Source organism: Scyliorhinus torazame, chromosome 7, assembly GCF_047496885.1.
Source record: "Scyliorhinus torazame isolate Kashiwa2021f chromosome 7, sScyTor2.1, whole genome shotgun sequence".
Classification (NCBI taxonomy): Eukaryota; Metazoa; Chordata; class Chondrichthyes; order Carcharhiniformes; family Scyliorhinidae; genus Scyliorhinus; species Scyliorhinus torazame.
In genome coordinates this window covers 3320173-3336187 of record NC_092713.1, presented here as the reverse complement: position 1 = coordinate 3336187, position 16015 = coordinate 3320173, and the positions used below count along the sequence as shown (strand labels likewise).

Sequence of the window (16015 nt, the reverse complement as noted above, 5' to 3'; positions counted from 1 at the left end):
AGAGAGAAATGGAGAGAGAAATGGAGAGAGAGAAATGGAGAGAGAAATGGAGAGAGAGAAAAGGGGAGAGAGAAAGGGGAGAGTGAAAGGGGGAGAGAGAAATGGAGTGAGAGAAAGGCGGTGAGAGAAAGGGGGAGAGAGAAAGGGGGAGAGAGAAAGGGGAGAGAGAAACAGAGAGAGAGAAAGGAGGAGAGAGAAACGGAGAGAGAGAAATGGAGAGAGAGATTGGGGGAGAGAGAAACGGAGAGAAAGGGGGAGAGAGAAATGGAGAGAGAGAAACGGAGAGAGAGAAAGGGGAGAAAGAAATGGAGAGAGAGAAAGGGGGAGAGAGAAATGGAGAGAGAGAAACGGAGAGCGAGAAACGGAGAGAGAGAAAGGGGGAGAGAGAAACGGAGAGAGGAAATGGAGAGAGAGAAACAGAGAGAGAAACGGAGAGAAAGGGGGAGAGAGAAACAGAGAGCGAGAGAAACGGAGAGAGAGAAAGGGGGAGAGAGTAATGGAGAGAGAGTAATTGAGAGAGAAACGGAGAGAGAAAGGGGGAGAGAGAAAGGGGAGAGAGAAAGGGGAGAGAGAAACGGAGAGAGAGAAATGGAGAGAGAGATTGGGGGAGAGAGAAACGGAGAGAGAGAAAGGGGGAGAGAGAAATTGATATAGAGAAACGGAGAGAGAGAAAGGGGGAGAAAGAAATGGAGAGAGAGAATGGGGGAGAGAGAAATGGAGAGAGAAACGAGAGAGAGAAATGGAGAGAGAGAAACGGAGAGAGAGAAACGGAGAGCGAGAAATGGAGAGAGAGAAACGGAGAGAGAAACGGAGAGAAAGGGGGAGAGAGAAAGGGGGAGAGAGAAATGGAGAGAAAGGGGGAGAGAAAGGGGAGAGAGAAGCGCAGAGAGAGAAACTGAGAGAGAGAAAGGGGGAGAGAGAAACAGAGAGAGAGAAAGAAAGAGAGAGAAGCGAAGAGAGGGAAACGGAGAGAAAGGGGGAGGGAAAGGGGAGAGAGAAACTGAGAGAGAGAAAGGGCGAGAGAGAAACGGAGAGAGGAAATGGAGAGAGAGAAACAGAGAGAGAAATGGAGAGAAACGGAGAGAGAGAAATGGAGAGCGAGAAATGGAGAGAGAACTGGAGAGAGAGAAAGGGGGAGAGAGAAATGGAGAGAGAGAAACGGAGAGAGAAATGGAGAGAGAGAATGGAGGAGAGAGAAACGGAGAGAGAGAAACGGAGAGAGAGAAATGGAGAGAGAGAAATGGGGAGAGAAACGGAGAGAGAGAAATGGAGAGAGAAACGGAGAGAGAAACGGAGAGAGAGAATGGGGGAGAGAGAAAAGGAGAGAGCGAAACGGAGAGAGAAAAATGGAGAGAGAGAAATGAAGAGAGAAATGGAGAGGGAGAAGGGGGAGAGAGAAACGGAGAGAGAGAAATGGAGAGAGAGAAACGGAGAGAGAATGGGGGAGAGAGAAACGGAGAGAGAGAATGGGGGAGAGAGAAAGGAGGAGAGATGAAACGGAGAGAGAGAAATGGAGAGAGAAATGGAGAGAGAGAAAGGGGGAGAGAGAAATCGAGAGAGAGAAACGGTGAGAGAGACACGGAGAGAGAGAAATGGAGAGAGAAATGGAGAGAAAGGGGGAGAGAGAAATGGAGAGAGAGAAACGGAGAGAGAGAAATGGAGTGAGAAACGGAGAGAGAGAAATGGAGAGAGAAATTGAGAGAAATGGAGAGAGAAATTGAGAGAAAGAAACAGAGAGAGAGAAATGGAGAGAGAGAAAGGGGGAGGGAAAGGGGAGAGAGAGAAAGGGGGAGAGAGAAGCGCAGAGAGAGAAACGGAGAGAAAGGGGGAGGGAAAGGGGAGAGAGAAACTGAGAGAGAGTAAGGGGGAGAGAGAAAGGGGGAGAGAGAAAGGGGGAGAGAGAAGCGGAGACAGAGAAATGGAGAAAGAGAAATGGAGAGAGAGAAATGGAGAGAGAAACGGAGAGAGAGAAATGGAGAGAGAGAAACGGAGAGAGAGAAATGGAGAGCGAGAAATGGAGAGAGAACTGGAGAGAGAGAAAGGGGGAGAGAAACGGAGAGAGAGAAATGGAGAGAGAGAAACAGAGAAAAATGGAGAGAGAGAATGGGGGAGAGAGAAACGGAGAGAGGGAAACGGAAAGAGAGAAATGGAGAGAGAGAAATGGAGAGAGAAATGGAGAGAGAAAAAGGGGGAGAGAGAAACGGAGAGAGAGAAATGGAGAGAGAAACGGAGAGAGGGAAAGGGGAGAGAGAAAGGGGGAGAGAGAAACGGAGAGAGAGAAAGGGGAAGAGAGAAAGGGGGAGAGAGAAATGGAGAGAGAGATTGGGGAGAGAGAAACGGAGAGAGAAAGGGGGAGAGAGAAACGGAGAGAGAGAAATGGAGAGAGAGAAATGGAGAGAGAGAAATGGAGAGAGAAACAGAGAAAGAGAAATGGAGAGAGAGAAAGGGGGAGAGAGAAACGGAGCGAAAGGGGGGAGAGAAACGGAGAGAAAGGGGGAGTGAGTAACGGAGAGAGAGAAAGGGGGAGAGAGAAACGGAGAGAGGAAATGGAGAGAGAGAATCGGAGAGAGAAACTGAGAGAGAAATCGAGAGAGAACTGGAGAGAGAGAAACGGAGAGAGAAACGGAGAGAAAGGGGGAGAGAGAAACAGAGAGAGAGAATGGGGGGAGAGAAATGGAGAGAGAAATGGAGAGAGAGAAGGGGGGAGAGAGAAACGGAGAGAGAGAAATGGAGAGAGAAACGGAGAGAGAGAATGGGGGAGAGAGAAACGGAGAGAGAGAATGGGGGAGAGAGAAACGGAGAGAGAGAAATGGGGAGATAGAAATGGGGAGAGAGAAACGGAGAGAGAGAAATGGAGAGAGAAATGGAGAGAGAGAAATGGTGAGAGGAATGGAGAGAGAGAAAGGGGGAGAGAGAAATGGAGAGAGAGAAATGGAGAGAGAGAAACGGAGAGAGAGAAACGGAGAGAGAAACGGAGAGAGAGAAATGGAGAGAGAAATGGAGAGAAAGAAACGGAGAGAGAGAAATGGAGAGAGAGAAACGGAGAGAGAGAAACGGAGAGAGAGAAACGGAGAGAGAGAATGGGGGAGAGAGAAACGGAGAGAGGGAAATGGAGAGAGAAATGGAGAAAGGGGGAGAGAGAAACGGAGAGAGAGAAATGGAGAGAGAAACAGAGGGATGGAAAGGGGGAGATAGAAACGGAGAGAGAGAAATGGAGAGAGAGAAATGGAGAGAGAGAAATGGAGAGAGAAACGAGAGAGAGAAATGGAGAGAGAGAAACCGAGAGAGAGAAATGGAGAGAGAAACGGAGAGAGAAACGGAGAGAGAAACAGAGAGAGAGAAAGTGGGAGAGAGAAATGGAGAGAGAGAAATGGAGAGAGAGAAAGGGGGAGAGAGAAACGGAGATAAAGGGGGGAGAGAAACCGAGAGAAAGGGGGAGAGAGAAACGGAGAGAGGAAATGGAGAGCGAGAAACGGGGGGCAAGGGCGTGAGAAAAAAAAGGGGGATAGAAAGTAAGTGGGATAGAAAGTGAGACAGTCAGATGGATGGGAGCGATGGTGGTGGGGGGGGGGAAGATCGCAGGAGGGGGGTGGAATAGAGTGGGGAAAGGGACGGTGAGTGAGGAGTACAAGCGGGGAAGAGGAGAGGGAGGATGAAAGCTGGGGTAAGAGGAGTAAATGCAGCAGAGGGAAGAAAGCAGAACTCTGTAACCCGCACAGAGAGCAAGCGGAAAGAAGACGGATTTAGGAAACAGCAGAGGAACCAGGATGTGTTTTCCAACGAGTGGGAAGAAGGTAAAGGAACAGATGTTCAAACAGGTTATTGAGGGGATCATGGGGCACAGTAACATGGTAATGAGAGACTTTCACAATCGCAATGTTGAATGGGGGCAGTGATTGTGTTGAGGATGGTGAAGGACATGTCTTCAGATGAATTTTCATCATCAGTAAGTTTCCTGTCCAATCGGAAAGCAGCCATTGCTGGGTCCATTTCTAAGGAATGTGAATGGTCAAATGGAGAATGTCACAATTGAGGAGCATCTCGGTTATAGTGATCACAGTATAATCAGCTATAGATTAATGGAGAGAAACGAGGAGCAATGCAGAATGAAATGTACTTTAATGGAGGATATTCAGTATTGCTGAAAACAGACATTTTATTGAAGCTTTTCACCCGGCACTCATCACGACAATCACAAGATACCAGCGTCAGGGGAAACAGCAACTTTATATTGCATGAGAAGAGGATGCTGGTTGGTTAGTGAGTGAACTCTGATTGGTAGAGGCATTACATGGAGAATGCACCAGTTGCTGTACAGTAATGACACGAGTGGTATTCATCACTAACAGGAAGCTGCCGTTAAGCCATACAGACATTCTGTCCAACACACCAGTTAACTGCCAAGCATTGTTTGAAATTTAAACCAGGCAGCTTGATTCTGATTGGTCAAGGCACTGCCCTGAGGAATGAACCGGCGAATGGCTAACACTTATTTTGTTGAGCTGAAGCAGGTGAAATGTGTATACATGTTCTTTCTGTCTGCAAAGAATAGGGCCCCATGTATTGATATATGTAGCTTCCAGTACATGAAACTGCACCACACTGTGAACACAGCTGGCACCTCGTGATGAGTGCCGGGTGAAAAGCTTCAATAAAATGTCTGTTTTCAGCAATACTGAAAATCCTCCATTAAAGAACACAGCTGACAATCTTAAATTGTTTGTCAGCGTAATGAAGATTATTTACCAAATGTTGTCCAATCGTGCAAACTCGTAAACAGGCCTAAGGCCGTCACTTCATAGAATCTTAGAAAATGTACAGCACAGAAGGAGCCCATTCTGCCCATCTTGACCATGCCAGCGTGCGAACACCCAGGTGCACTTTCTAATCCCACCCTCCCACAGCTCTGCAGCTGACAGCGCTGAAGGTGCAGATCCAGGTCCTTTCTAAAAGAGTTCAGGGTCTCTGCCTCCACCACCAACTCGGGCAGCGAATTCCGGACTCCCACTACCCTCTGTGTGAAAACGTTCTTCCTCGTGTCCCCTCTACACCTTCTGCTGCTTATCTTGAATCTGTGTCCCCTGGTTCTAGAATTCTCCGCCAAGGGAAACTATTTTATCCTGCCCACTCTGTCTCTCCCCCTCATAATTTTGTACACCTTGAAAAGTGGATTTGGATTTGTTTATTGTCACGTGTACTGAGGTACAGTGAAAAGTATTTTTCTGCGTGAAGCTCAAACAGATCATTAAGTACATGGGAAGAAAAGAAAATAAGAAGAAAATACATAATAGGGCAACACAACATATACAATATAACTACATAAGCACTGGCATCGGATGAAGCATACAGGGTGTAGTGTTAATCAGGTCAGTCCATAAGAGGGTCATTTAGGAGTCTGGTGACAGTGGGGAAGAAGCTGTTTTTGAGTCTGTTCGTGCGTGTTCTCAGACTTCTGTATCTCCAGTCTAGTGTCCAGTCTACCTCAGATTACCATGGAAGGATAAGGTATCTCAAAACTGTTTCCCGCTGCGACTGTACAGGATGTCACGAGTGCTATTTATTCATCACGAACAGGAAGCTGCCGTTCAGCCATATCGACATTCTGTCTAACACACAAATAAATAGTGTGGGATATGAATTTCAGAGCTGGTGTAATGCCGGATTTGTAATTCCAAAGTCTGGCGGATGGTATCAAACAGCACAACCCTGTTTGCAATGAGCAATGTAGAGGCCTTACCCAATTAACCCATTCCCCAATACTCAAAACACAGTGTCCAACATTAGATGTGACTCTGTGATCAAGTTTCTATAGTCCTGGTGGGTGAGAGAGAGGGGGTACTCCTGGGAGAGGGGGGGGGGGGGACTCCTGGGAGGGTTTTCTTCTGCTGTTCTCTTTGTTCAATATCGAACATAGAACAGTACAGCACAGTACAGGCCCTTCGGCCCACAATGTTGTGCCAATCACTTATCCTAATCTAAGATCAACCTAACCTACACCCCTCCAATTTACTGCTGTCCATGTGCCTGTCCAAGAGTCGCTTAAATGTCCCGAATGACTCTGACTCCACCACCTCTGCTGGCAGTGCATTCCACACACCCACCACTCTCTGTGTAAAGAACCTCTGACATCTCCCCTACACCTTCCTCCAATCACCTTAAAATGATGTCCCCTCATGACAGCCATTTCTACCCTGGGGAAAAGTCTCTGGCTATCCACTCTATCCATGCCTCTCATTACCTTGTACGCCTCTATCAAGTCCCCTCACTGCCTTCTTTGCTCCAGTGAGAAAAGCCCTAGCTCCCTCAACCTTTCTTCATCAGACATGCCGTCCAGTCCAGGCAACATCCTGGTAAATCTCCTCTGCACCCTCTCCAAAACATCCACATCCTTCCTATAATGAGGTGACCAGAACTGGACACAATATTCCAAGTGTGGTCTAACCAGGGTTTTATAAAGCTGCAGCAAAACCTCGCGGCTCTTAAACTCAATCCCCCTGTTAATGAAAGCAAACACACCATACGCCTTCTTAACAACCCTATCAACCTGGGTGGCAACTTTGAGGGATCTATGTACGTGGACCTCAAGATCCCTCTGTTCCTCCACACTTCCAAGAATCCTGCCTTTAACCCTGGATTCAGCATTCAAATTCGACCTTCCAAAATGAATCACTTCACATTTATCTGGGTTGAACTCCATCTGCCACTTCTCAGCCCAGCTCTGCATCCTGTTAATGTCCTGTTGTAACTTGCAACAGCCCTCAACGCGATCTACAACTCCCCCAACCTTCGTGTCATTGGCAAACTTACTAACCCACCCTTCCACTTCTTTGCATCCACTACCACTCGCTGTCTTCTTTCAGCCAACCAATTCTGTGTCCAGACACCAAATTTCCCTGTATCCCATGCCCCCTGATGTTCCGAATGAGCCTACCATGGGGAACCTTATCAAATGCCTTACTGAAATCGATATACACCACATCCACTGCCCGACCTTCATCAATGTGTCTCGTCACATCCTCAAAGAATTCAATGATGTTTGTGAGGCATGACCTGCCCCTCACAAAGCCATGCTGACTATCTTTAATCAGACTATGTTTTTCTAAATAATCATAAATCCTGTTTCTCAGAATCCTTTCCAATATTTTGCTCACCACAGACGTAAGACTGACTGGCCTGTAATTCCCAGGGATTTCCCTATTGCCTTTCTTGAACAGGGGAACAACATTCGCCTCCCTCCAATCATCCGGTACTACTCCAGTGGAGAGTGAGGACGCAAAGATCATCGCCAACGGCGCAGCAATCTCGTCCCTCGCTTCCCCTAGTAACCTTGGGTACATCCCATCAAGTAAGGGGACTTATCTATCCTGATGCTTTTCAAAATTTCCAGCACATCCTCCTTCTTAATATCAGCCTGTTCGAGCCTATTAACCTGGTTCACAGTGTTCTCATGAGCAACACGGAACCTTTACAAAGCGGCAATTCTCATGGATTACAATCCAATACAAACATATCAATCGGAACCCTCCATACTTTTCCTTGTAGTTGATGAAGATTTGATAGAGATTCTGATCATTCCTCGACATAATGACATTCTTCACATCTTCATTCAAGTCTCTGTGAACTTTAACTAAAGCCTGGGATCAGGAACAGAAAGAAATTGGACATAAAATCAGCCCATTTATAACAGCAGCTTCCCATTCACACCCGTTGGGTTCATCTGCAGATTCTCTGGAAATTATAACATTTCATTCGTATATTTCCTGTATATTCCTCAGAAAGACTCGTTTGATGAAGATCAGGCGACTTCTGTCCAGTGTCCAGGTTAATGTTCACAGTCACATAAACAGACAAACACTCACAATCGACCACGGACGTACCTGTCCCCACTCAAATGAAATGAAAATCGCTTATTGTCACAAGTAGGCTTCAAATTAAGTTACTGTGAAAAGCCCCTAGTCACCACATTCCGGCGCCTGTTCGGGGAGGCTGTTACGGGAACAAACACCCACAGATACCCTTCCCTCTCCCCGCCATCACACTTCCTCTCTCAGTCACTAATTCTCGCTCTCCCACACCCACTCTCTCTCTCACACCCCCGCATTCACCCTCTCCCTGCCCCTCGGTTGATTTTTGCTGGTCCCAGGGGATGGGGTCCAATAGTGGAGAGTGGTATTGGATGGTTCCCAGTGAGCAGTTGGGAGGGGTAGGGAAGAGTGGGTGTTGAGGAGAGGGGGGAGGGGGGGTGTTGAGGGGGAGAGGGGTGGGTGTTGATGGGGGAGGGGTATGTGTTGAGGGGGAGGGGTGGGTGTTGAGGAGGGGGAGGGTGGGTGTTAAGGAGGGGGAGGGGTGGGTGTTGAGGAGGGGGGAGGGGTGGGTGTTGAGGGGGGATGGCTGGGTTTTGAGGAGGGGGAGGGTGGGTTTTGAGGAGGGGAGGGATGGGTGTTGAGGAGGGGGAGGGGTGGGTGTTGAGGAGGGGGAGGGGTGGGTGTTGAAGAGGGGGAGGGGTGGGTGTTGAGTAGGGGAGGGGTGGGTGTTGAGGAGGGGGAGGGGTGGGTGTTGAGGAAGGGGGAGGGGTGGATGTTGAGGAGGGGAGGGGTGGTGCTGAGTAGGGGAGGGGTGGGTGTTGAGGAGGGGGAGGGGTGGGTGTTGAGGAGGGGAGGGGTGGGTGTTGAGGAGGGGGAGGGGTGGGTGTTGAGGAGGGCGGAGGGGTGGCTGTTGAGGAGGGGAGGGGTGGGTGTTGAGGAGGGGGAGGGGTGGGTGTTGAGGAGGGCGGAGGGGTGGCTGTTGAGGAGGGGAGGGGTGGGTGTTGAGGAGGGGGAGGGGTGGGTGTTGAGGAGGGGGAGGGGTGGCTGTTGAGGAGGGAGAGGGGTGGGTGTTGAGGAGGGGGAGGGGTGGGTGTTGAGGAGGGGGACGGGTGGGTGTTGAGGAGGGGGAGGGGTGGGTGTTGAGGAGGGGGAGGGGTGGGTGTTGAGGAGGGGGAGGGGTGGGTGTTGAGGAGGGAGAGGGGTGGGTGTTGAGGAGGGGGAGGGGTGGGTGTTGAGGAGGGGCAGGGGTGGGTGTTGAGGAGGGGGAGGGGTGGGTTTTGAGGAGGGGGAGGGGTGGGTGTTGAGGAGGGGGAGGGGTGGGTGTTGAGGAGGGGGAGGGGTGGGTGTTGAGGAGGGGGAGGGGTGGGTGTTGAGGGGGAGGGGTGGGTGTTGAGGAGGGGGAAGGGTGGGTGTTGAGGAGGGGGGAGGGGGTGGGTGTTGAGGAGGGGGGAGGGGGTGGGTGTTGAGGAGGGCGGAGGGGTGGCTGCTGAGGGGAGGGGTGGGTGTTGAGGAGGGGGAGGGGTGGGTGTTGAGGAGGGGGAGGGGTGGGTGTTGAGGAGGGAGAGGGGTGGGTGTTGAGGAGGGGGAGGGGTGGGTGTTGAGGAGGGGGAGGGGTGGGTGTTGAGGAGGGAGAGGGGTGGGTGTTGAGGAGGGGGAGGGGTGGGTGTTGGGGAGGGGTGGGTGTTGAGGAGGGGAGGGGTGGGTGTTGAGGAGGGGGAGGGGTGGGTGTTGAGGAGGGGTGGGTGTTGAGGAGGGGGAGGGGTGGGTGTTGAGGAGGGGAGGGTGGGTTTTGAGGAGGGGAGGGATGGGTGTTGAGGGAGGGGGGGTTGGTGTTTAGGAGGGGGAGGGGTGGGTGTTGAGGAGGGGGAGGGGTGGGTGTTGAGGAGGGGGAGGGGTGGGTGTTGGGGAGGGGTGGGTGTTGAGGAGGGGGAGGGGTGGGTGTTGAGGAGAGGAGGTGTGGAGGGAGGACGGCAGTCAATATAAATAGTCAGACTCTCTTTAAACGATGTGGGTGGTCTGGGTGGGTGGTCTGGGTGGGTGGGTGGGTCTGGGAGGGTGGTCTGGGTGGGTGGGTGGTCTGGGAGGGTGGTCTGGGTGGGTGGGTGGTCTGGGAGGGTCGGTTTTACCAGCAGCTTCATGCAGTCGCCTGCAGGAGCCAGACGCCCTGGAAGAGGCTCCGGGGGAAGGACAGCTCCTGAGGCCTCAATCTCCAAGTGGAGGGGTTTCCCTCCGATCCAAAGGGTCTACCCACTTATCCATGTGGAATATAAAATTAAAAATTCCCCTCTGACCCTGTCTCCAGGGTGATGGAACCTCATCGCCTCAGAGATTCCTCAGCTGCTCTGCCCGTGTGACTGCCTCTGATTGGACCAGACTGAGAGTCTGCGAGGATGGAGGCAGCCAATCAGAAAGCAGCCTGCAACCCAGAGACCCAGTGACCCAGTGACCCAGAGACCCAGTGATCTAGTGACCCAGTGACCCAGGGACCCAGAGACCCAGTGACCCAGTGACCCAGAGATCCAGTGACCAGAAACCCAGTGACCAAGTGACCCAGAGACCCAGAGATCCAGTGACCCAGTGACCCAGAGACCCAGTGACCCAGTGACTCAGAGACCCAGAGACCCAGAGATCCAGTGACCCAGTGACCCAGAGACCCAGTAGCCCAGAGACCCAGTGACCCAGTGACCCAGTGTCCCAGTGACCCAGTGACCCAGAGACCCAGACACCCAGTGACCCAGAGACCCAGTGACCCAGAGACCCAGTGACCCAGTGATCCAGAGACCCAGTGGCCCAGAGACCCAGTGACCCAGTGACCCAGAGACCCAGTGACCCAGTGACTCAGAGACCCAATGACCCAGTGACCCAGAGACCCAGAGACCCAGTGACCCAGAGACCCAGTGACCCAGAGACCAGTGACCCAGTGACCCATGTACCTGGGGACCTGGGGCCCCTTCCGCCTCAACGGCAATGTCCCGAAGCCCAGAAGAAAATCTGATCCATTCCCCCTCCCGACCCTCATCCCTCCTCAACACCCACCCCTCCCTCCTCCACCACTCCCTCCCCATCCTGCCCCCTTCCTCCACTTACCCCTCCACCACTCCCTCCCGCTCCCTCATCACCACACACTCTCTCCCTCCTCCACTGCCTCCCCTCTTCCCATCACCCCTCTCACCTCCTGCCCCTCTCCACAACCTGCCCCTCTCCCCCTCTCACGTACCTCAATATTAACAAATATGACGTCCATCTCTTCTGCGGCTAAAACCCGCCTCAGTGGGCACATAAAATGCTGAAAAATAAATCCAGGAGTTAGTGTTTTGGACGGCACTTTGCTCCAATCTCCCTTCGCACTATCTCAGTGCTCGCTGGACAGACGCTTCCTGAGTCTGGGTCAGTGACACTCACTGCTTACCTCAGGACCGCTGTCCAGGCTGAGAGACACGAGAGAATGGAACTGCAGTGAGCGTTTGGTCAAGGGGAGGAGGTGGACTGGCTGAGGGTAGGGATTGAGGAGAAAGCGGACAGGGAGATGTACCTTCTCGATCGATTCGAGTGTCTCGGTGTATTTCTCCTCTGTCTGTTTGATCTCCAGAAGGCAGCAGCTGCGAATATCCGTCTCAATCTGTTTCTGGAGGAACAGAGAAGGGTATTCACACAACAACAACAACTTACATTCGTCTAACACCTATAAACCATCCCGGGGACATCACTGGACTGTTATCAGGCAAAACCTAACATTGAACCAGGAAGGAGGCATTAGGACAGCTGGCCACAGGCTTTAAACAGAGGGGTGGTGCTTGAGGAGTATCTGAAAGGAGGAGAGAGAGATAGGGACTGTGAGGAGCTTCGGGAATAGTTTTGGTCCCAGGCAGCCAAGAGGCCAGGATTAGAGAAGCTCAGAGATTCTGTCGGATTGAGGGAAGGGGGGAGGGATGGGAGTTGATGTTGACGAGGGTTACATGGATAGTGAATGACATGAATGACAGACAAGGGCAGCATGATGGTGCAGTGGTTAGCACTGCTGCCTCATGGTGCCGAGATCTTGCATTCGATCCTGGCCCTGGGTCAGTGTCTGTGTGGAGTTTGCACATTCTCCCCGGGTCTGCACAGTTTTCGTCCCAAGATGTGCAGGGTAGGTGGATTGGCCACGCTAAATTGCCCCTTAATTGGAAAAATGAATTGGGTATTCTAAATTTTTTTTTTAAATGAATAACAGATAAAGTAGGGTGGGGTGCTCTTTCCACAGGCCAATGCAGACTCGATGGGCCGAATGGCCTCCTTCTGCACTGTAAATTCCAAAGTCAGCATGGATTTACAAAAGGAAAATCATGCTTGGCAAATCTACCAGAATTGTTTGAAGATGTAACGAGTAGAGTTGACCAGGGAGAACCGGTGGATGTGGTTTATTTAGACTTTCAGGCTTTCGACAAGGTCGCACATAACAGATTAATGTGTAAAGTTAAAGCGTCTTGAGATTACAGATAGTGTCTTGAGATGGATAGAAATCTGGTTAGCAGACAGGAAGCAAAACGTTGGAATAATTGGGTCTTTTTCTGATTGGCAGGCAGTGACTAGTGGGGTACCGCAGGGATCGGTGCTAGGACCCCAACTGTTCACATTATATATTAATGATTTGGACGAGGGAACTAAATGTCATATTTCCAAATTTGCAGATGATACAAAGTTGGGTGGGAGGGTGAGCTGTGAGGAGGATGCAAAGATGCTTCAACGGGATTTGGACAGGCTGAGTGAGTGCGCATCTGCATGGCAGACGTAGCACAATGTGGAAAAATGTGAGGTTATCTGCTTCAGGAGCAAAACTAGGAAAGCAAATTATTACTGTTGCTTCACAGCGCCAGGAACCCGGGTTTGATTCCTGGCTTGGGTAACTGTCTGTGCGGAGCCTGCACGTTCTCCCCGTCTCTGCGTGGGTTTCCTCCGGGTGCTCCGGTTTCCTCCCACAAGTCCCGAAAGACGTGTTTATTACATGACGGATGTTCTTGCTGTGGAGGGAGTGTAGTGAAGGTTTACCCGGCTGATTCCTGGGATGGTGGGACTGTCAGATGAGGAGAGACTAAGTCGGTTAGGATTGTATTCATTGGAGTTTAGAAGAGTGAGGGGATCTCATGGAAACTTAAAGATTCCAACAGGATTAGACAGAGGAGATTCAGAAAGAATGTCCCCGATGGTGGGCGAGTTCAGAATTAGGGGTCACAGTTTGAGGGTAAGGGGTAAACCTTTTAGGACTGAGGTGAGGAGAAATTTCTTCACCCAGAGAGCGGGGAATCTGTGGAATTCACTCCCACAGAAAGTAGTTGAGGCCAAAACGGTGTGCAATTTCAAGAAGGAATTCGATACAGCTCTTGGGCTAAAAGGATCAAGAGATATGGGGGGGAGGCGGGATCAGGGTATTGAACTTGATGATCAGCCAGGATCATAATGAATGGGGGAGCAGCTCGAAGGACCGAATGGCCTCCTCCTGCTCCTATTTTCTGTGTTTCTATGTATGACCATGTAATGGGGGAACAATAATGAGAAGAGCATGCTGATTGGTTGGCAAATGAATTCTGATTGGTGGAAGCAGAATGCAGCGTGGAACAGTTAACTTCCCAGCTTTGTTCAAAGCACTGCCGTATTCAACCAGCCCGTGCTTGCAAAGCTCAAAATACAGTGTCTAACATTAGATGTGATTCTGAGATTGGACAGCATTTGCTAAACAGTCCTGATTGTGCTAAGAGTTTCACTGAAAACTAGTTTAAGATTGTCAATCAGGCTTGTAGTGTGGCTCACTTACACATGTTAGAAGCTCCATCTATTCACACACACGGCCCTGTCCTTTGCAGACAGAAGGAGCATGTGCACACATTGCACCTTTTTCAACTAAGCAAAAGCTTAGGGAATAGCCATTTTCCACCCAAGTATATAAACAGCCATTCCCCGGTTCATTCTCACCGCAATGCCTTGACCAATCAGAGAAGACCTGCCTGGTTTGAATTTGAACAAAGCAGTTAACTGTTCCATGCTGCATTCTTCATGACAACATCGCCATCAATCAGAGTCCACTTGGCAACCAATCAGCGCTCCTGGGCTTTTCACAGTAACTTCATTGAAGCCTACTTGTGAAAATAAGCAATTATTATTATTATTCTCATGCAGTGTAAATTGATTTTCCCCCATTACGGTTGGAAAGTTTCTGTGAGCTATCCTGATGACTGCAAAATGAAAAACTTTGATAGCACGTGTCTTTTCTCAGCATTTCTTTACTTATGTACTTTGGTCCAAACAGTGCAGGGAGACCATATTAAATAAAAGATATACAATTGTAAAGGGAGTGGGGAGCAGAGGCGAGATGTGCACAGATCGATGAAGGTGGCAGGTTAAGTCAGTGGGCACAAGATGACAGACAGTGTATAATGTCAGAAAGTGTGAACTTTGCTTGTCAGAATATTAATGCAGAATGACATTGAAGTGGATTTGTGAATGTTGATGTTCAGACAGATTTAGCTGTGGACAGAACGAATGCCGGAAGTTAACACTGAGCTTCAGCAATTAATTAGTAAGACAAATATTGTGAAGGGGATTGGAATACAGAATAAAAACATCCTGATAAAACTGTCCAGGTCTTTGGGCAGTCACACTGAAATATTGGCTGCAATTTTCGAGAATTACACAGTGTTGGCTCAGGAGAAAAAAGCTGAATAAAAATTGCCAGATTCACAGATGTCTTTTCTCACCTGATTGCAAAGCACTTTGCAATCTCAGAGTTCTGGCAAGGATCAACCAGCCAGCTGGAGGGGCGGGGCCTAAAAACACCAGCAACACTGGGAATCTGAGATCAGGCGCCATTTTTAAAGGGCACCCAGATCTCAAAGCTAAATGTAAGAGACACCCCCACGGACATCGGCACCCCCCTCCCCACGGACACGAGCAACACCCCCCCCCCCCAGCAGATAAAGGGAACAACCCCAAACCCACATACAAAAGGGGAACGCCTCAATGGAAAAGGGGAACCCCCCCACCCCAGCATTGCCTCCTGACAGTGCCCAGAATGGCCCTAACCCCCGGGAGCTACAGCACCTCTGCACCCAGGCATGGTCAGCACAACTCGTTTATGTTTTTGAAAAGCAGAGGTGGTCCATGCTGTGTTGTCATGGTGATAGGGGAATTGGGGCGGAGGGCGGGGGGGTCACCATGGGGCATGACGTGTCAAACCATGCAATAATGTGTATATTTATTAAAATGTATGGAAGTCAGGTTTACATTTCATTAAACCATAGGACCACAAGACTTTGGAGCAGAATTAGGCCACTCGGCCCATCGAGTCTGCTCCGCCATTCAATCATGGCTGATATTTTCTCCTCCCCATTCTCCTGCCTTCTCCCCATAACCATATACAGATATAGATATAGTTCGAGTACAATAGATGGGTCGTTTTTTGTACAGTGTGTGCAGGAGGGTTTCCTGAAACAATATGTTGACAGGCCAACAAGAGGCGAGGCCACGTTGGATTTGGTTTTGGGTAATGAACCAGGCCAGGTGTTGGATTTGGAGGTAGGAGAGCACTTTGGGGACAGTGACCACAATTCGGTGACGTTTACGTTAATGATGGAAAGGGATAAGTATACACCGCAGGGCAAGAGTTATAGCTGGGGGAAGGGCAATTATGATGCCATTAGACGTGACTTGGGGGGGATAAGGTGGAGAAGTAGGCTGCAAGTGTTGGGCACACTGGACAAGTGGGGCTTGTTCAAGGATCAGCTACTGCGTGTTCTTGATAAGTATGTACCGGTCAGGCAGGGAGGAAGGCGTCGAGCGAGGGAACCGTGGTTTACCAAGGAAGTGGAATCTCTTGTTAAGAGGAAGCAGGAGGCCTATGTGAAGATGAGGTGTGAAGTTTCGGTTGGGGCGATGGAGAGTTACAAGGTAGCGAGGAAGGATCTAAAGAGAGAGCTAAGACGAGCAAGGAGGGGACATGAGAAGTATTTGGCAGGAAGGATCAAGGAAAACCCAAAAGCTTTCTATAGGTATGTCAGGAATAAGCGAATGACTAGGGAAAGAGTAGGACCAGTCAAGGACAGGGATGGGAAATTGTGTGTGGAGTCTGAAGAGATAGGCGAGATACTAAATGAATATTTTTCGTCAGTATTCACTCAGGAAAAAGATAATGTTGTGGAGGAGAATGCTGAGCCCCAGGCTAATAGAATAGATGGCAT

The 16015-nt window shown here is 50.1% G+C and overlaps 1 protein-coding gene across 3 annotated transcripts in view; it reads right to left on the bottom strand.

The window, feature by feature from the left end:
• The window catches only part of LOC140426007 (guanine nucleotide exchange factor VAV3), a 705672-nt gene that overhangs the window by 406167 nt on the left and 283490 nt on the right, over positions 1-16015 (bottom strand). For all 3 annotated transcript variants that reach the window (XM_072510280.1, XM_072510278.1, XM_072510279.1), the window contains exons 6-8: positions 11338-11430; positions 11023-11091; positions 7531-7634 (exon numbers count right to left, since the gene is read on the bottom strand). In XM_072510280.1, the coding sequence (XP_072366381.1) occupies positions 7531-7634; positions 11023-11091; positions 11338-11430 (266 nt within the window). The remainder of the gene's footprint in view (positions 1-7530; positions 7635-11022; positions 11092-11337; positions 11431-16015) is intronic.